The sequence below is a fragment of the Hypanus sabinus genome, chromosome 18, assembly GCF_030144855.1.
Source record: "Hypanus sabinus isolate sHypSab1 chromosome 18, sHypSab1.hap1, whole genome shotgun sequence".
NCBI lineage: Eukaryota > Metazoa > Chordata > Chondrichthyes > Myliobatiformes > Dasyatidae > Hypanus > Hypanus sabinus.
The window spans coordinates 61,417,966-61,439,903 of NC_082723.1; the positions used below are offsets into that span (position 1 = coordinate 61,417,966).

The 21,938-nt window shown below is 43.8% G+C and overlaps 1 protein-coding gene across 1 annotated transcript in view; it reads right to left on the reverse strand.

The window, feature by feature from the left end:
- Positions 1–21,938, reverse strand: part of LOC132407260 (probable voltage-dependent N-type calcium channel subunit alpha-1B) — a 547,279-nt gene that overhangs the window by 242,402 nt on the left and 282,939 nt on the right. Inside the window, exons 8-9 of the mRNA XM_059993521.1 lie at positions 19,294–19,383; positions 3,953–4,006 (exon numbers count right to left, since the gene is read on the reverse strand). Of these exons, the coding sequence (XP_059849504.1) occupies positions 3,953–4,006; positions 19,294–19,383 (144 nt within the window). The remainder of the gene's footprint in view (positions 1–3,952; positions 4,007–19,293; positions 19,384–21,938) is intronic.

The window sequence follows — 21,938 nt, forward strand, 5'->3', positions numbered from 1 at the left end:
TTTTTCTCCAACCACCTTAAAATTGTGACCTCTTGTATCAGTCATTTTTGCCCTGGCTACCATGTAAATGAGATGATGAAATGTGACAACATTCACTCATAGCCTATGTCATGCTGATGTGCTGAAAGATCATGCCCTGCCATATACTTCCAAAAGCGATCTCGTTTATCCTGACATTGCAGTTGGTTTTTTTATCTATGCCCGCTTTTAAGAATTAAAAAGAGTTTGAAATGGAGATCTGGTAGGAGTCTAGTTATATTATTCAACCAGCACTTTGATAGTTAGATTGTCTGCTCATTGACATTTTTAAACTACAAGAAATGGGCAACTTAAATACTAGACAGCAGTTGGGAAGTTGATGGAAGATTAGCAGATAGAATGTAATCCAAACAAATACAAGGTGATGGGCTTTGGGAAGTCAACAAAGATACCGTAAATGGTGGAGCACCAAGGAATGAGAATCTACCTGGTCTCGTAGGTTGATGGGGTGAAGAAGAAGCCATTTGACATGCTTGTCTTCACTTGTCAGAACAAATAAGAATTAGGTTGGAATGCTTCAACATTATAAAGTAGTGGTTAGATCATATTTTGATTATTACTGTCCTGTTTATTATTTATTGTAATGCCTGCTCTGTTTTTGTGCACTTTATGCAGTCCAGTGTAGGTCTGTAGTCTAGTATAGTTTTCTCTGTGTTTTTTTTAAATTATGTACTTCAATCTAGTTTTTTGTACTGTGTCATGTAAACCATGGTCCTGAAAAACATTATCTCAGTTTTACAAATCACTGTACCAGCAGTTATGGTCGAAATGACAATAAAAGTTGACTTGACTTGACTTGGAATATTGTATGCAATTCCTGTCACCATACTATTGGAAGGATCTGATTGTGCTGGAGAAAATGCAGAAGAAATCAACCAAGCTGGTACCTGATTGGAGGACAGTTATGAGGAGAAGTTATGCAGGATGGGCATGACTTCCCTGGAACAGAGGAGGATGAGGAGTGACTTGATAGAGACTTACAAGATGACAGGCGTAGGCGGGGTAGGCAGGGTAGGGTCAATCTCTTTTTCCCATGATGGAGGTCTCCAAAACACAAGGGAGTTGGAAAGAGGCGCTGAGGAGTAAGTTTTTTTTTTACACGGAGTGGTTGATATTTGGAATGCACTGCTCAAGGAGATGGTGGAGTTAGATGCAATCATTGTGTTTCAAAAATATTCAGACAGACATTAAAATAGGCATGGAATGATACAGTCTTAATGTGGACAAATGGAATTAGTGCAGATGGGCAGAAGTGTCGGCATGAAGGTGGAGGGCTGAGGGAGCAGATTCTGTGCTATACAACTCTAAGATATGAATGTAATAATTAAATTAAAATGGGAATATTAAGTCATAATAGAGACTACCAGGCTGCTGTTCAAAACAGATATTCACCGCTGCACTTAAGGGATGGAAATCTCCAGTGGTTGAGTCCCAGTTGCTCTCTGAAAAGGGGCGACAAACTTTTCAACTCATGAGCAATCCGAGGAACGTCAGCAGGAGACAAGAAATTGACAGTACCAAATTCACGCACCAGCGGTGCCCACTTGTAGCTATTAGATGTCACATTTCAGACATCACTGTGAGGAAGATTCATTTTTATATAAACGGGCTGACCAATTTGTGATTGCATTCCTCCCTAAACCAGGGGCATCAAGGCAGCTGCAGGAGACCGCCAAGCACTTCAATGTCAAAGGAATCAATGGAGGGAAATAGGAAAGTAAAACAAAAGTAAGACCACATAATGACATTTCTGACATTAAAATTTGATTGCTCTTTGATTTTTTTTAGATCTTATTGTTTAAGAATGCCAGCTTAATCTGCAGAGTACATGACTTGAGCTGCCCTGTTGTTCACTAGGCCATGGTCAGATGAAAGAACAAATCCCTGAATATCCATTTTAAGTACGGTCATTCTTTGCTAATTGTAAGTCGTTCAGAGCAATTACATGGTAACCTGGAAAAAAAAGCCTCTAGTGCTATTTTGTTCCAGTAGCTTTGCTTGACTTATTTGATCATTTGAAATAGTTTAGCGGGGGGGGGGGGGGGGAAGCAAAATTAGCATCAGAATGTAGAGAGATTATTAAATTTGCTGACATTTTCTTAATTAATTCAACTTTTATAATACTTAAACAGTAACAGCAATAGAATACACTTAGAGGTCATTTTATTAGGTACACCTGTATACCTACTCGTTAATGCAAATATTTAATCAGCTGATTATGTGGCAGCCACTCAATGCATAAAAGCATAATCATTATCGTTATCTTTTTCTCTCTCTGCTAGAATATGTATTGCATTGAACTGCTGTAAATTTCACGTCACAAGCCAGTGATAATAAACCTGATTCTGATTCAGATTCTGTTTCTGATATGGTCGTGAGGTTCAGTTGTTGTTCAGAGCAAGCATCGAAATGGGGAAGAAATGTGATCTATGTTGCTTTGACCACAGAATGATTGTTGACACCAGACATGATGGCTTGAGTATCTCAGAAACTGCTTTCTCTTGGGATTTTTTTTTGCACACTACCATCTCTAGAAATGTGCAGTGAGTGGTAGTTCTGTGAGTTAAAACACCTTGTTAATGAGAGAGTTCAGGGGAGTATGACCAGACAGGTTCAAGCTGTCAGGAAAAACGACAGTAGCTCAAATGACTGTGCATTATGACAGTGGTGTGCAGAAGAGCATCTCAATGCACAACATTTCAAACCTTGAAGCGTATGGGCTACTGACGACCACAAACGTACACTTAGTGGTCACTTTATTACGTACCAGAGCCCGCCACATGTATATAACTGAACCTGTAGTGTTGCAAAGTGATGGCATGCTATGGACAGGGACCAAAGAAAAGGAACTGTTTTTAGACAAATTGGGGTTAAGTGAGCAAATTTAATTGTACTGAGGTGCAGAGATGTCCTGATTAAGTTCTAGGTTTCCATTATAACTTTCAGTGTCCCTGTTGATACCCTGTTGATCTTGTCGTATATAGCCTTAAATTTGCCATCTTTCATTATAAGGAATTGATAAGTGTTGTTTGAAGCATTTGGTACTATCACCAATAATGAGGACACAATAATTTACTTTAGGAGGTGCATGTAAGTGTTAAATTAAAGTACATATATTGATTATTAATTTCATGCTAATTGGCCCGCTTTCAGATAATCTGTCCAAAACATAATATAGCTACTCACTCTCAACTATCTTAAGAAATATGGAAAATATATGTTAACAAAGAATGTCAAAACAGAACGTGGCACCAACCCTAGATAGCATGATTCCACTTTGGTCCTCAAACAGATGGGAAATGTACTTGGTGAATGCAGTCCTGATATCCTTAGCAACCTGTTAGATTCAAGATCTGCCCCCTCAGGTTGGAATAGATGCTCAAAGTTTACAAAAAGGTTGTCAAGGCAGAAAAGGAAAAATTTGGCCATTAGGTTTAATTAGTAAGATGCTTGATGTTTAATGGTGTTCACTCTGACCCGTGCTCTAACAGGAAGGGAAACTGTCATGTGGACAATTTATTCAGTTAAATCACTGTTTTGCAGGTAGTCAGATAAGACAGGACAAGGGCAGATGGTACATATAGACTACTGATTCTGCCTTCTCAACAGAAGATGCTAATGTTAAACTGGAATAGTTTGAAAGTTATTAAATCCTTGTAAAGAAAAAAAAGAACACAGGAGAGGCAAATCCCCAAACCGTACTCACAGGAGGGTGGCTCAGAGTGAGACACATAGGTTGGGAAAATGATGGGGCTTTGAGCGATATAAGTGTTTGTAACCTTTAACAACAGGTAATGATGGACTGTGCTGCTTAGCGTTCCCCTCAAAAAGTCACACACATGCCCCGTCCTTCAAAAAAGCTAAAAGTGAAATGTTGGTGAGGAGATGCAGAAATAATTAAAGTAACACTAACTGCTGCTGGCGTCATCTACAGAAACTGCTGCAGGCTTCGGATCCGCTCCAGGTCCTTAAAAAAAAAGAAAGAGTGCAGCTCTTCTTTTAAAAAAGAAAAAAAAAACACATTCGTAACAAAATGTGCTGTCTTACAGAAATGTAAACCCACAGAGCATGCCGCATGCAGTTCCCTCCCGACCCGTTTCGCTGCACGGACACGAGTCTGAAATCCCACCACTTCCCTCACTACCTCCATGGTTTGCAAGGTCACCTGGGGCTGTACCTGACCTCCAACCCTGACAATTGAAATGCCTGTTCTGAATTTCATGCTAACAGATATAGTTTCTGATGCTGTGATATAAGGTGTTCTCTTCTGGGATCTGCCCTTGAACATACTGACTCTTGGCTGAATCCACTTTCACTAGCATGAAGAGCCCTACTAAGTGAAGGGGCTACACCCGAGATTCCTGGCCTATGTTCCCTAAGGACTGCTGTTGGTATTGGTTTATTATTGTCACATGTACCAAGATATAATGAAAAGCTTGCCTTGCTTACTGTTCATACAGATCTGATCATTACACAGTGCATTGAGACAGAACAAGGAAAATTATAACAATATAGAGTAAAGCATAACAGCTATAGAAAATGTGCAATGCAGGTAAACAATAACATCTTTAGAACATAACAAGGTAGATTATGAGGTCAAGAGGTACATTGATTACAATAGGATAGGAGATGTTCTTGAGTGGAACATACTTTCTGGCATATGCATCTTTGCCTGATGGGAGAGGGGAGAAGAAGAATAGTCGGAGGTGGGTGGGATCATTGATTATGTCAGTTGTTTTGCCAAGGCAGCAAGAAATATAGACAAAGTCCGTGGAGGGGAGGCTGGTTTCCATGCCGTGCTGAGCTGCAGCCACAACTCTGCAGATTCTTGCGGTCACGTGCAGAGCGGTTCCCACAACAAGGTGCCTTCAATGTTTGATATTGGCACGGTGTCATTAGGGGATCAGAAGTGGAGAGGGTCTTCAACTTTAAATTCCCTAATGTTATAATTTCCAAGCTTCTGTCCTGGGCCCAGCACGTAAGCACCATTATGAAGAAAGCACAGCAGTGCCCCTACTTCCTTGGAAATTTGTAAAGATTTGGTATGATATCTAAAACTTCTATAGACATGTGGTGAAGGGTATTTTGACTGAGTGCATCATGGCCTGGTATTAAAACCCCAGTGCCTTGAATAGAACAGCCTACAAAAAGTAGTGGATACGGCCCAGTCAATCATGGATAAAACCCTCCCTATCATTGAGCAAATCTGCACAAAGTGTTGTCACAGGAGAGCAGCACGCATCAACAAGGACCCCCCACCATCAAGCCCACGCTCTCCTTTCACTGCTGCCATCAGGGAGAAGGTACAGAAGCCTCAAGAACAGTTATTACCCTTCAACCATCAGGCTCTTGAACCAGAGAGGATAACTTCACTGAGCTATCTCACAACCAATGGACTCACTTTCATGGACGCTTCATCTCATGTTCTCTATATTTGTTGCTTTCTTGGTTGGTTGGTTGGTTGTTTGTTTATCTATCTATCTATTTATTTATTATTTCATTTTGTATTTGCACAGTTTGTTGTCTTTTGCACATTGGTTGCTTGTCCGTCCTGCTGGGTGTGTTTCATAGACTCTCTTGTGTTTCTTGTATTTACTGTGAATGCCCACAAGGTAATATATATAACTCTATAAATATATATACAATAAATTTGATAACAATAAATTATTTGATTATTTGTTTGATAACAATAAATTTACTTTGAACTCTGAGTTTACTTTGAATTTTCTATGCTGTACAACTCTAAGACAAGAATCAGAGAACACAATCAACATTAGGTACCATATTTCAGTGGACCTTGCTGGAGTCACGTAGAAGTAAGCCAAACCGAGCACTTGATTCCCAACTAAAAATCGTGTCGAGGTATGTGTGGATAGCCAGAAGCTTTTCCCTGGGACTGAAATGGCTAACATGAGGGGGCATGTTTTAAGGTGCTTGGAAGGAGGTACAAGCGGGATGTCAAAGGTAAGTTTTTCACTTAAAGAGTAGTAGGTGCATGGAATGCACTGCCAGTGACATTGGTAGAGGTGGATACAACTGGGTCTTTTAAGAGCCTCTTAGATAGGTACATGGAGCTTAGCAAAATAGAGAGCTATGTGGTAGCGAAATCCTAGGCAGTTTCTAGAGTAAGTTACATTGTCAGCACAACATCATGGGCCGAAGGGTCTGTAATGTGCCGTTTCTATGTAAAAGCTTTCCTTTTGTTTAACAAAACACCCTTCTTTTCTCCTCAAATCATTGACAAATTTTACAGTTCCTTGAAGAGAGATACTAAGACTGACATCAAAGGTAAGCCTGCCACAATCCAGATGAATAGACCGTGAAACAACTGTTAAAACATTGGTTTAAATTCCAGTCTATTTTATCCCTCTTAAAATAAGGGAGAGAGAGTCTAACTATGACTCAAACTGCTGCTGAGCTTGGGGTCTGGGGACACGGGATCCAGTTGGTGACCAGACGTGTGGTTGTTTCATTTGCACAGCTGAACATGAGGTACAGCTGCTGTTTTCAAGCGTGTCACATCAGGTATCACATGAAAACAGCTCCTACTGTTTGTGCACAAGAGTAGCCCAGGGACATGGTTATTCTACTGTACGGCTTCTAACACGAGCTGTTTTAAAAGGGAGCTTAAGACCAATTCATAACTGTCAAAAATTAATTCCCCATTGGTGCATGATTATTTTTCTGATTTTACCGATACTCCATTTTTAGTGAACAAGAACAGCTATATCATGACGGCAACCCTCTGTGTTCTCAATAGCTGTCAGGCTCAAACTACACCAAAGCAAAGTAACTGAGGGAAATAATTATCAGCTTAAATCTGCACTTGACCATTTTTGAGACAGTCAGTACTAAACGTGAGCTTCATACATATTCGTAAATTTCCCTCGTTCTCTCTCAGTGCAGTTCAGCTTCAGTCCTTCTCTTTATCACACATTATTTAAGATTGACTTTAACTTGTAAATGATCATCAGGAGGCCATGCCACAAAGGTGTAACTGTAGGCTGGATCTTCCAGAAAAGCTCTTCAACTTCTACCCACATTTATGGTGTAAATGTGCAGGAACCTTAATAACTTCAATAAAGCAAGCAACTCAGGAGTGTTGTAGAGGCTAATGACTCGGAGACATTAGTGCACCCTGAAACTTCCCCGCCATACAGCTTTCCCAATAGAGGCAGGAACTCCTGTCTGAGCGGCAAAACTTGAGAAGTGTGGTCAACACAGAAATAAAACCAGCAGGCAGGACACACAGTTCATTTAGAGGATCTTCAGCCCTGTCAGAACATCTTGATGATATTGGACAGCTCATTATGTACAAAACATCAGAACCCTTCCATCATATATTGAAAGAACAGCATTTGGCCCGGCCACTGTACATGTGGTAGTCCACGTTGCAGATACAGCCTCTGGAAGCTTCAGTCCTGATACACAAATGGTCTACATGACCAATGCAGTAGGTCCATGTTGATTACTGTGGGGAAAAAGACCACTCAGCTTATTTTTTAGTTTTTATCCACAGCCAGTAGAAGTGGTTCAATCTAACATGTATGGGTGGTGTACAACACAGACTCTATTGTTACTGCACATGGAGATCCCGGAGAAACTCCATCATTCAGAACGTTTCAACATGAACAATTCACAACGGCGATGGAATCAAAGACTGTTGTACTTTTTCTTGGCTTCCAGTGTGGGGTTGACAGCAAAGAAGGCAAATAAGAAAAAGGTCATGAAAGATTAAACTTCACAAAGGACCTTTTCTATCTAGGCACAGGATAATGACATATACCATAACAAGGTTTATTCTTGGCTGAAGATAGGTCACGACAGGCGGAAGAGTTTCATGAGTGGGACTTGTAAGGGAAAGTGGAGTTAAAGTTGGGGGAGAGTTCATCTCAAGCCACAAGGAGATCAGCTTGCATGACAGTATGCGTAAGCTGAGACACCTGGCAGAGCGGAGGACACAGGGTATTGAGGAGTTGTAATTATCTTGTGAAGAGTGGAGGTAGCTTGCAAAGTCAAAGTCATTGGACTTCCTAATCCCAGAATGAGTGTAAGATAAGAAATCCTTCTAAAGGAAAGCAATTATTATTCAAGTTGAGGCAACAACTGATGATTCTAACAAGAGGCTAAACGAGATGACATTGTACAATGCAGAATTGGATGATGTTCCACAGCACCTGAGGAATCTACTACCTCAGCACTGACAACGTCAACCCTGCCGTTAAGAACACACAGTTGTAGAAACCATAGAGTCACAGAGAAGTACGGCACAGGAATAGGCTCTTCGGTCTCTGCTAAAACCATAGAAACTGCTGATTCCAAATGTCCAGAGACCAGAGCTCCTCATATCCCTACTATCCATGTATCTATCCAAACTTCTCTTAAACTTTGAAATCGAGTTCGCATGCACCACTTGTGCTGGCAGCTCATTCCACTTTACCACAAAGCTCTGACTGAAGAAGTTTCCCCTCAGGTTTCCCTTAAACTTTTCACCTTTTACTCTTAAGCCATGACCTCTGGTTGTAGTCTCATCCAATCTGTGGAAAAAGCCTGCTTGCATTTATCCTATCTATTCCTCTCATAATTCTGTATCCCTCTAACAAATCTCCCCTCAATCCTCTACGTTCTAAGGAATAAAGCCTGTTCAATCTTTCCTCATAACTCAAGTCCTCCAGTCCCAGCAACAGCCTTGTAAATCTTCTCTGCACTCTTTCAGCCTGGTTTACATGTTTCCTGTAGGCAGGTGACCAAAATTTCACACAATACTCCAAATTAGGCCTCACCAATGTCTTATGTAACTTTAACATAACATCCCATCTTCTGTAGTCAATACATTGATTTATGAAAGCCAATGTATCTGAAGCTTTCTTTACAACCCTATGTACCCATGACACTACTTTCAAAGAATTATGCATCTGTACTCACAGATCCCTTTGTTCTACCACACTCCTCAGTGCTCTACCATTCTCTGTGTAAGATGTCCCCGGTTGGTCCTACTGAAGAGGAAAACCCCACATTTGGCCGCATTAAATTCTATCTGCCATTTTTCAGCCAATTTTTCCAGCTGAAGCAGATCCCACTGCAAGCCATGATGGCCTTCCTCACTGTCCACTGCACCCCCAAACTAGGTGTCATCTGCAAATTTGCAGATCTAGTTAAACACGTTATCATCCAGATCATTGGTGTAGAAAACAAACAGCAAAGGACCCAGCACCTATCCCTGTAGCACAATAGTCACAGGCCTCCAGACAGGCAACTTTCTACTCCCACTCTGCGGCTTCTCCCACAAAGACAATGGCTGATCCAATTGACTACCTCATCCTGAATGCCAAGCAACTGAACCATGATTCAAATAAAGATGTATTTTTTCTGAACATGCTAAATCAGCTTATTTTGAAAAAAAAAGTACAGGTGATGCAGTGTAGTTTATGAAATATTGATAATGATTATCGCAACAAGGTTTTGTGGAAATTTCCAGTGTCAGTCTGCAAAAAGCTATTGAATAAACCATGAATACTTTGTTTCAGGTCCTCATGTATATAGTTCTTAATATGTTGCAATAGATTTATGAAAGTTTTAAACCGACTGAGAAAAGGTCCTGTGTGCACAACATAAGACCCAAGAACAGGGGAAAGGTCTGTATTTACCCAATAATCAACATCACAAGATTGATAGTCTAGTCATGATCACAATGCCATTGTGGAAATTCTCTGCACAAGAAAGTTATCCCCTTGTCTACAGTACATCAGTGGTTATTCTTCAAAAGGGGACCAATAGATGATGACCATGAAGTATGGAAGACATTCTGAAAGGAACATAAAACATGATATCTCCATTCTGGGCATCATTATAAGATTATCCAGGGCCTAAGCCTGGCAGGGATCACATGAGAGTTAAAAAAGCCTGAACACAGCTCAGGATTATCACATACGGTTGTACCAACAACTGGCATTCTGATGACTCCATATTGCAATTACATAAATCCTTGGTGAGATTTCACTTGGAGTATTGCGTACAGTTCTGGTCTCTTAGCCTAAACAAATACTTAATATAACATGGCATGGTGCAGTTGCAGTAGCCAGTTCCTGGATTTGGACTGCCAGATTACGACAGATAGACTGGGACTGAAAGCAAGGAGATCAGAATGAAGCTTACAGTATTTTTATAGGGAAGCAGTGCGAATGCTTCTACTGACTCAGGGGTCTAGAACTAGGCGTCGCAGTCTGAGATGAGGGACAGGCCATTTTGGACTGGAATTAAGAACAGTTTCTTTACTCAGAGGTTGAAAAATCTTTGGAATTCTTTCTCCCAGAGAACTGCAGAGGCTCAGGTAAAGAGTTCATGCACAGGGTTGTAAACTCAGACAGCTCCATATGGGCACAAGGCTCCCAATCATCAAAGGCATCATCTAAAAGCAGGTTCTCAAGAAGGCAGCATCCATTATTAAGGACCCTCACCATCTGGGACAAGCCCTCATCTCATTACTACCATCAAGGAGGAGCCTGAAGACTGACATTCAATGTCTTCAAATCTGCCATCAGATTTCTGAACAGTTCACGAACACTATCTCACTATTTCTCTTTCACATAATTTATTTATCTCTCTATTTATTATCTGTCTATTTACTTATTGCTGCGACATACAGTCCGCCCTCTTATCTGCGAGTTCGGCATGCGCGAATTCAACCAACCGCGAATCGAGAAAACCGAGAAGTGCTCTTCCAGCACTCGTTGTTCGAGCATTGTTCGCCTCGCATCTCGTTCATTCGCTACTTTGTTCCTGTTAAAAAAATGGTTCCTAAAAAGCAATTAGGTGGTCAAAGCAATTCCTCAAGGGCTAAGAGGGAGCATAAAGTGCTACCTCTCGCCAAGAAAGTAGGAATATTAGATCTTTTGAAAAGTGGCACGTTGCATTCCGAACGTAAAGAACGTAAAGATCATGGGAGAATCAGCATCAGCTAATTCCGAGGCCACAGCAGCATTCCCAGAGGAGCTGCAATTCTGGTCTCGACATTCAACGCTTGAAGATCCTCGGCCTTCAACCTCCACAGATCCTGACTTCAGTATTATCGAGCCTCCTCCAAAGCGTCCTTATTCCCTAAACAAGACAGTGTAACAACTACTATACAGGTAGTACAAGTTTTACTCATTGTTTGATCATTGTTCGCCTCGTGTCTTGTTTGTTCGCTGCTTGTGTTATGAATGACAGGAACATGTACAGTTTTTTTTCTTGTAAATATTCCCTAAACATTGCAGTATAACAGCTATTTACATAGCAGTTGCATTGTATTAGGTATTATAAGTAAACTAGAGATGATTTAAAGTATACGGGAGGATGTGCATAAGTTATATGCAAATACTATGCTACTCTATACAAGAGACTTGAGCATCTGCATTTTTTGGTATCCGTGGGAGGTCTGAGAACCAATCCCTTGCGTATAAGGAGGACCGACTGTATAGCGTTATTTTGTGTCTTGCACTATACTACTGCCACAAAACAACAAATTTCACAACAAACGTCAGCAGTAATAAACGCGATTCTGAATCTGAATTCGGCTGGGGCCTTAGGGCAGAAACGAGCATTGAGATGAAAAACGTAATCAGGATGAGTGTCAAAGCAAATGAATTACTCCTGGCCACTACTTCGTTTACATCCAGTGAAACAGATGGGGCTCAAACTTGTGACATCTCTATTTGGACTGGAGCAAGTGCCAACAAGACGACTGTTCACTAAACCAGAGGCAACAAAGAAGAAGCTGGAGGAACTCAATGCGTAAGGCAGCATCGGGGGAGGGAAATGGATGCTTGATCGCACTGCAACTTGTGTTGGTTTCGCAGCTCCTCTGGAGCTGGAGATTTAATCATAACTTCCAGCCTGGCTATTCAGTGCAGCCCTGGAAGAGTGTGCCCATATCAACTTTGTGTGAGGTTCTACAGCAGAGAGATCCCATTCAACACAGTCCAAATATCAGGACACAAGAGCAACAGCAGGTGCTGGAAATCTTGAACAACACATACAAAATTCTGGAGGACTTCAGCAGGACTAGTCTCCCTTCTGTCCCTTTCCTTTCCAGTCCTGATGAAAGGACTTGACTCGAAATACTGACTGTTTATTCCCCTCCATAGATGCTGCCTGGCCTGCTGAGTTCCTCCTGCATTTTGTGTGTGTTCCCAGGATATCTTGCCTTTATTTCATGTGAAGCTGCTCTCCCCTCAGACAGCCAGCAGAGAACGTCAAGTAGATGGGGTTGGTGGAGCCGGGGAGACATTCCTATAAATAACTACAAGTGACAATATTCCAAATGTATTTGATTATCTACCAGTCATTTTGGGATATCTTGATGCCATGGAAGTTAATCTATACATTTAAGGGGCTCTGTAACTAGAAACTGGTTTTCCTTAAAACTGCTCGAGTGATATATATGGAGATGGTCCCATGCCTTAAATAAATGTAAGGACATTGTTCTCTCTCCATCTTAGAATGGTTTTCATCTGCAGGGTCTCTTGTTCTTAATAATGAAGAGGTGGGACAATCTGAGTCATCCGTGCCAGTTACTTGTCCCTGGAAATCTACCGGAGCTTACACATCCAGCAGAACCGACTGGCATTTCCATAGTTCGACTTGAATGGTTTGATCTTGCACCACTTTTTTGCTGTGGCAAGGCTGAAGATTGGAAACATACATCCAGCTGAGGTGTAGAAATTCAGAAGCTGGCAGCCTGGGCAGATTCTGGGCAGCTTTTGTGAAGTCCAGCCTACCAGCCTGCCTCTATTGACTGCATTGAAAAATGGATCATATTAAAGTAACGCTTGCAGGTCAATAACTTTTAACTAGTAGTATAAAACAAAGCAAAATCTTTACTTGGTGGAGGACTTTGGCAGTTATCAGTGGGATTATTTGCAATGTCAAGGCCAGAAGCACACTTTAGGAATTCCCACGTCTAAACATTCCCGTCCACGAGTCTCAACTGAAACTCATTCAACATGGCAATGGGTGTTCACTGCCACCTTCTCTAGCAGCACACTGCTCCACTCACAACCAGAGAACTCTCTTTCTGCTGTTTTCACAGATATGACCCACTTGAATGGAAGCGTAGCATCCCGACATGAACACATTATCTGCTGTGCTGCTGAAAGGGTTGAAATCAGTTTATCTGCTCCTTCTAGCGCTTCTGTCTGTTTACAAGCTGTTTGCCACAGCCTGGTTGATGGTACGCTGGAGAATGTTCACTCTCAAACAACTAAAATAGAATTAATTGACTGCAGTGTGGTTCTGTTGCTCAGTCACTCAAAGGCCCTAAAACTGGAAGGTTGGAAGTAAGACCAACCTCAACAAGAAACTATTCTCAGTGGGCAGGAAATCCATTTACTTTCATACCTTTCCATGGGATAGATTGTGTTGTTCAAAAATCCGTGGCTTGTGAAATGCAGCTTCTACATTGAAGAAAGTCACTTTCCTTACATAGACATTGTCTCCATAACATATAAACCCCTAAAGGTTGAGAACAAATGACTGGTGACAGCACCAGTAAGGACAGGAGAAAGTCAAACAATTATGGTCAGTGGCTACGAAGCTTTGAATTTCTATGGAAGGTGAGGGAGAAGGTACTGGACCACATTATTTTCAAATAATATCACTAAATAGTTTGTAATATCATTCATATGAACAAAGTCCAACCACTATTCAAATTCAAGTTGTGATGAGTTTATGCTATCGGGAGATGAGGATAAAATTTATCTTTAATCACCTGCACTGGAAGCCAGTGAAAATATCAGACTGGGAGACCGTTTCGCTGAACACCTACGCTCTGTCCGCCAGAGAAAACAGGATCTCCCAGTGGCCACACATTTTAATTCCACGTCCCATTCCCATTCTGTTATGTCTATCCATGGCCTCCTCTACTGTCAAGATGAAGCCACACTCAGGTTGGAGGAACAACACCTTATATATCGGCTGGGTAGCCTTCAACCTGATGGCATGAACATTGACTTCTCTAACTTCCGTTAATGCCTCTCCTCCCCTTCTTACCCCATCCCTGACATATTCAGTTGTTTTTTTACTCTCTCTCTGCCCATCACTCTGCCTGTTCTCCATCTCCCTCTGGTGCTCCCCTCCCCCTTTCTTTCTCCTTAGATCTCCCGTCCCATGATCCTTTTCCTTCTCCAGCTCTGTATCACTTTTGCCTATCAACTTTCCAGCTCTTAGCTTCATCCGACCCCCTCCAGTCTTCTCCCATCATTTTGCATTTCCCCCTCCCCCTCCTACTTTCAAATCTCTTACTTTCTTTCCTTTCAGTTAGTCCTGACGAAGGGTCTCAGCCCGAAACGTCGACAGTGCTTCTCCTATAGATGCTGCCTGGCCTGCTGCGTTCCAGCAGCATTTTGTGTGTGTTGTGTGAAAATATCAGCTGATCAGTCACGTTCATCTGCACACATTCAGCTCAGTGAAAGCAAATATTCAAAGACAACTACACTGGGCTGCTGATGTCAGTTCCTTCAACCAAAGACAAGCCTCTTTCTCCAAGGTGTTTAATACGAGAGAAAGCACAGTGAAAAAGACGTTATCGATCATCTTCTCAGCACAGCAGAAGGCTGTAATATTTCTCTGTTGGGACCAGTTACTCGTCAACATAGTGGGGTCATACCTGATCCCACCTGTGCAACTGCTCATGCCTTTCCTTAAACCAGTAATGTTCTGTCTCAGTTTTCTCCAGAATTCACCCAAGCAGGCAGGTCAGTGAAATTAAATGGGGAAGGAGAAATTAAGCAAACGAATGAATTAAAGTTATCTAAAATTACACACAGTTGAAGGACCAGAGGCAGCAAAGCAAAAAGAAAAGGGAAAAGAAACAGGTAAGAAAATAGCTGTGAGAGTTCAAGAAACATAGTCAAAGAACACTACAGCACAAAAACAGGCCCCTTGGCTCATTTAGTCCCTGCCCACCTGTCTTTCTGCCTAGTCCCATCTACCCACATCTGAAACATTGCCCTCCACACCCTTCTCATCTATCTAACTATTCAAACTTGGCTTAAATGTTGCAATTGAACCCACATCCATCACCTCTGCTGGCAGCTTGTTCCACACTCACCCCACCCTTTGAGTGAAGACAGGCTTCTTGTAAATATTTCGCCTTTTACCCTTAACCCATGACCTCCAGTTCTAGTCTGATGCAAACTCAGTGGAAAAAACTTGCATGTGTTTACACTATACATCCAATAATTTTGTATACCTCTCCCCTCATTTGCCTACATTCAAGTGAATAAAGTTCTAACCTATTCAACATTTCTCTATAAATCAGCTCCTCAATTCCTGGCAATGTCCTCATACATTCTCTCTGCACTCTTTCAAATTATTAACATCTTTCCAGTAGGCGGAACTGCACAAATACCCCAAATTCAACCTCACCAACATCTCATACAACTTCAACATTACACTCTAACTCGTACTCAGTGTTCTGATGTACGAAGGCCAATCTGCCAAAGTCACTCTTTGCAACCCTATCTAACAGTCACACCACATTCAAGGAGCTATGGGTCTGTATTCATACCTCAATGTCCTACCATTCACTGTGCAAGTCCTACCTTGGTTAGTGCTGCCAAAGGGTAATGCCCCACATTTCCCTGCATTCGATTCCATCTACCATCTTCTAGCTGGCTGAGATCATGTGCAAACTTTGATATGCATTCTTCACTGTCTACTAGACCCGCAGTCTTCATGGTATCCACAAAGTTTCTAATCCAGTTTACCACATTATCATATAACTCACTAATGTAGATGATAAACAACAGCTGACTCAACACCAATCCCTACAGTGCACCATGAGTCACAGGCCTCCAATCAGAGAGAAAACCATCTACTGCCACTCTGTGTCTTCTCCCGCTAACCCAATGTACAATCCAATTTACTACTTCATTCGGAATACCAAGCGACTTAACCTTTTGGACCACCTTCCCATGCAGGATATGATCAAAGGTCCTGGATAAGTCCATGAAGACGAGAACAGAAAGTGTGGATGCACTGCTGAAGCTTTTTCGGGTGTTGGTCAGACCACATTTGGAATATTGTGAGCAATTTTGGACCCCATATCTAAAGAAAGATGTGCTGGTCCTGGAGAGGGTCCAGAGGTGGTTGACAAAAATGATCCAGGAATGAAACGCTAAATGTTTGAGAACCATTTGATATCTCTGGGCCTGCAATCAATGGAGTTCAGAAGGCTGAGGGGGATCTCATTAAAAACTACTGGATACTGATGGGCCAGGATAGACAGGAAAGAGAGGATGTTTCCGACAGTCCGGGAGGCTGGGATGCAAGGACACAAGCTCAGAATAAAGGGACGTCTCTTTAGAGTAGAGATGTGTAGGAATTTCCTCAGCCAGATGATGGGACATGCAGAATCCAGTATCATAGAGCTCTGTGGAGGTAAAGTCATTGGGTGCACTTAAGGATGAGACACACAGGTTGTTGACTGGCAAAAGGTTACAGGAATACACAGAGAGGACTGGAAAATGAAGTTGATGAAATCAGATTTGATCAAATGGTGCAACATAAGCTGAATAGCCTGATCTTACTCCCTCAGAGGACGTACTTATGACCAACCAGTTCAAGAAACATACTTGCACAGTAATGTTACTGAAATAGGCTGACAATAAGCAGATATGATGAGAGAATGGTGTCTCAAAGCCACAAAAAGCAGAAAGATTGGTGTAAGTTTGGCAGGTACTTGCAATCAATGAAACCAATCAGAATACAGTAGCAGACAAGCATTTGTTGTAAACCTATCGAATTCCACAGGTATGCCCATAAAACCTACAGAACCTATGTTTCTGCATTGTCCCTCAAACACCAATGTACCACCTACCCTCCCCTCGTCCCTCCACACCAATGTACCACCTACACTCCCCCTCGGCCCTCCAACACCAATGTACCACCTACACCCCACTCGTCCCTCCACACCAATGTACCACCTACACTCCCCCTCAGCCCTCCAACACCAATATACCACCTACACTCCCCCTCGGCCCTCCAAACCAATGTACCACCTACACCCCTCCTCGTCCCCACCTCACCAATGTACCACCTACCCTCCCCTCGTCCCTCCACAACAATGTACCACCTACACTCCCCTTGGCCTTCCAACACCAATGTACCGCCTACAACCCTCCTCGTCCCCACCTCACCAATGTACCACCTACACTCCCCCTCGTCCCTCCACACCAATGTACCACCTACCCTCCCCCTCGTCCCTCCACACCAATGTACCACCTACCCTCCCCTCGACCCTCCAACACCAATGTACCACCTACACCCCCCTCGTCCCTCCACACCAATGTACCACCTACACTCCCCCTCGTCCCTCCACACCAATGTACCACCTACCCTCCCCTCATCCCTCCACACCAATGTACCACCTACCTTCCCCTTGTCCCACCCTCACCAATGTACCACCTACACTCCCCCTTGCCCCTCCACACCAATGTAGCACTTACACTCCCCCTCACCCCTCCACATCAATGTACCACCTACACCCCATTCGTCCCTCCAACACCAATATACCACCTACACCCCCTCGTCGCTCCACACCAATGTACCACCTACACACCCCCTTGTCCCTCCACACCAATATACCACCTACACTCCCCCTCGGCCCTCCAAACCAATGTACAACCTACACCCCTCCTCGTCCCCACCTCACCAATGTACCACCTACCCTCCCCTCGTCCCTCCGCACCAATGTACCACCTACACTCCCCCTCGGCCCTCCACACCAATGTACCACCTACACTCCCCCTCACCCCTCCACATCAATGTACCACCTACACCCCACTCGACCCTCCACACCAATGTACCACCTACCCTCCCCTCATCCCTCCACACCAATTTACCACCTACACTCCCCCTCGGCCCTCCACACCAATGTACCACCTACCCTCCCCTCATCCCTCCACACCAATGTACCACCTACCCTCCCCTCATCCCTCCACACCAATTTACCACCTACACTCCCCCTCGGCCCTCCACACCAATGTACCACCTACCCTCCCCTCATCCCTCCACACCAATGTACCACCTACCCTCCCCCTCATCCCTCCACACCAATGTACCCCCTACCCTCCCCTCATCCCTCCACACCAATGTACCACCTACCCTCCCCTCATCCCTCCACACCAATGTACCACCTACCCTCCCCCTCATCCTTCCACACCAATGTACCACCTACCCTCCCCTCATCCCTCCACACCAATGTACCACCTACCCTCCCCCTCATCCCTCCACACCAATGTACCACCTACCCTCCCCTCGTCCCTCCACACCAATGTACCACCTACCCTCCCCTCATCCCTCCACACCAATGTACCACCTACCCTCCCCCTCATCCCTCCACACCAATGTACCACCTACCCTCCCCCTCATCCCTCCACACCAATGTACCACCTACACTCCCCCTCATCCCTCCACACCAATGTACCACCTACCCTCCCCTCATCCCTCCACACCAATGTACCACCTACCCTCCCCCTCATCCCTCCACACCAATGTACCACCTACACTCCCCCTCATCCCTCCACACCAATGTACCACCTACCCTCCCCCTCATCCCTCCACACCAATGTACCACCTACACTCCCCCTCGTCCCTCCACACCAATGTACCACCTACCCTCCCCTCGACCCTCCAACACCAATGTATCACCTACACCCCCCTCGTCCCTCCACACCAATATACCACCTACACCCCCTCGGCCCTCCAAACCAATGTACCACCTACACCCCTCCTCGTCCCCACCTCACCAACGTACCACCTACCCTCCCCTCGTCCCTCCACAACAATGTACCACCTACCCTCCCCCTCGCCCCTCCACACCAATGTACCACCTACCCTCCCCCTCGCCCCTCCACACCAATGTACCACCTACCCTCCCACTCATCCCTCCCACACCAATGTACCACCGACACTCACTCTTTGTTGTTTCCATATCAATCAATTTCTTTCTATTGAGTATATATCCTGACCCCAATGCACAATTAATTTTACACAATGTATGCCAATGCCAGAAAAAGACATCAAGCAGTACTGGCTGGAAATTTATCTTCCCTTTCAGCAGCTTAACGTGAACAATTCTTGTCGCTGTGTTGTGAATTCCGCAATGGAGACTTAATGGTAGTAGTTGAGAAGGGTCTTCTCTTTCTCCAGCTCTCTGCCATTAAAATATAATTAAATATAAAGCTGCCTTATAGCCATATGGATGTTACTCACCCACTGAGGAAATGTCTGTGAAGTGATCTTCTCCCTCCTCAGCATTGATCAGGTCATTCTTACTCTTCTTTGTGGTTGCCCTCTTCAGAACTGGGTAAACACAAAGAAATAGTGCAACATCAAGAGGCAACTTTCCATCTGACTCGATAAAAGATGGGTGACTGGGTAAATGAGATTATTTGCCTGCACCAGAGAAAAGGGAGATAGCAAATCTTTGGAATTGCCATCTTGGAGGGTGAAGGTCAAAAAGGTCGATCACATCAAATACACGCTCTGTAAACTTAGACTGTCAAATGAGCCCCATTTGGGTTAATGTAGTTTGTTCAGTATCGGGGTTCAAAACATAGTCTCATAGAGAAGTTTTCAATAATGGGGAATTATGTGCTTTCGCAAGGTGTTGTGGCCCATTTGGTGTTGAGATCAATCTGCAGCTTCACTTTGATGTCTAGCTCACAGCATATCTGCAGCAAAACTCTACTAATATCACATTAAACACCCTTATGGTCATGAAACCCTCTAAACTAGTATATGAATATTCTTCAACTGTTGCCCCCCCCCCCCCCCACCCGCCGGATGCAGTGAAGATTCACTAAATTCTTAACTGTATTCCCCTTCTGAATTCATTGCAGAAGTCATGCATTTTTATCCTTTGCTTCTTAGTTTCTTCCACGCACCATCTAGATTGTGTTTCTGAACAGGAAACACACACACCAATATTGTGGGCTCTGCTTTAAAGGAGGAGGCTCTGCATCAGCAGAGTGCAGCAGGCAATACTTCAACATGAATAGCTACCAGTTGATCTGTTAAGATCATATTTGGGACAGGTTCCTTAATGAGTGCTGACTTGGGCACTCACGTCAACTGTTTAAGGAGTGACTTGACTTTCAAAGCTCTCCCCATGAACACCGACATTCGTGAATAAACTCTTCCCGGGTCTTCCGCTCTCTCACCTTGGTTACAATCAAATTCCAATTCTTACTTGGAGCAAGACCGTCGTCTTTGTTAAAATTATTTTCCTCTAGTTTCACCTCAATGGCTGCCTTTACCAGACAGTCTCAAAAGCTATTGCCGCAGCACAGTAGTTTTGTGCCACTGAAGTCAATCTATAGCCATTGCGAATGCAAAGTTCTGCTACCGCTGATTTCTCCAGGTAACCCAAACAGGTACACCTCGTGTTCCTTGACTCTGGCCGATATACACTGCTCCGCACTCACAGGGAATCCTGTAAATGGGAGCCATCCTGAGTCCCAGGTTATCTTTAAACCCCATAACCAATGACCTGCGTTTCCTTACGGGTTTGCGGATAGTATTGATTGAGTATTTCTTCAGGATCCTGGCCATCCTTCCAGTAACCATGGAAATGCAGGGAAGACAGGCGGTAGCGATGGGTCTCTCCTCATTGTTAGGTTTCCCAGTTTTGCAATTGGCCCTTTTCGGGGCCCAATTGATTTCCTTCACCTTGGAGCCACTCTGGTGAAGCCGTTCATGAGGGTCTTGGGGACTCTACTTGTGAAGTTTCCCAGCATAGTTCCAAAAGTCTGATTCTCAGTGGCCACTCCTGCTCAGGTTTGTTATTACAGTTACAATTGTGAAGTCATATAGTCACACGGCAAGGAAACAGGCCACTCACATCAACCTGTCCATGCTGACTAAAATGTCACCTCACCTCGTTCTATATGCCCATACTTGACCTATATCCCTCTGAACCTTTCCTATCCATGAATCTGTCTAAAGGTCTCTTGGAATTGACTAACAAAGTGCCATTACCTTGGGTGGAAATTATCTGAAAATATTAATAATTAATCTGCAGCCACTGACCAGAAAAACCACGATTATTACGAGGGTCTGACTCAGCCGTGATGCTTATTGAGGTGTGAATCCCTGACAGTCAAACGTAACTCCAGCCCTTGTCAATTTGGAGTCACACAACACACATGCTGCCCAGCCACACAAAGTCTGTGCTGACCATTAAACACCCACTTATACAAACCTCACATTATCCTCTCACACATTCCGATCACCATTCTCCAGATTTTACCCCTCACCTACATATGGGAGGAGATTTACAGTGGGCCAGTTTTGTTGGTCGGACCTTAGGTGGCATCGAGGAGTGAGACACAGCAGCTGGTCGAGTGGTGTCTCAACAACCACCTCTCACTCAGCGTCAGCAGACCAAAGGAAGTAATCGTGGACTTCAGGAAGGGGAAGCCGGGAGAAGACCCACCGGTCCTCGTTGACGTGCCAGCAGCAGAAAGGGTGAGCAGCTTCACGTCAACATCTCAGAAGACGCATCCTGGGCCCAACACATTGATGCAATCACAAAGAGGGCAGGCCAGGGACTCCACTTGGAGTTGGAGGCAATTTGGTATGTCAGCAATGGCTCGAGCAAATTCGTTCAGATGTACAGTGGAGAGCAATATGACTGGCTGCATTACAGCCTCCAATACTAGAGGCTGCAGAGGGTTGTTGACTCAGTCTACTCCTTCGTGGGCACCACCCTCCCCACCATTGAGAATATCTTCAAAAGCAGTGCAGACTTCTCCTGCACTACCAACAAGTAGGAAGTACAAAAGACTGAGTATTCGCATGCACCAATTCATAGTAGCTTCTTTCTCTCTGCTATTCGAGTTATGAATAGTCCACAA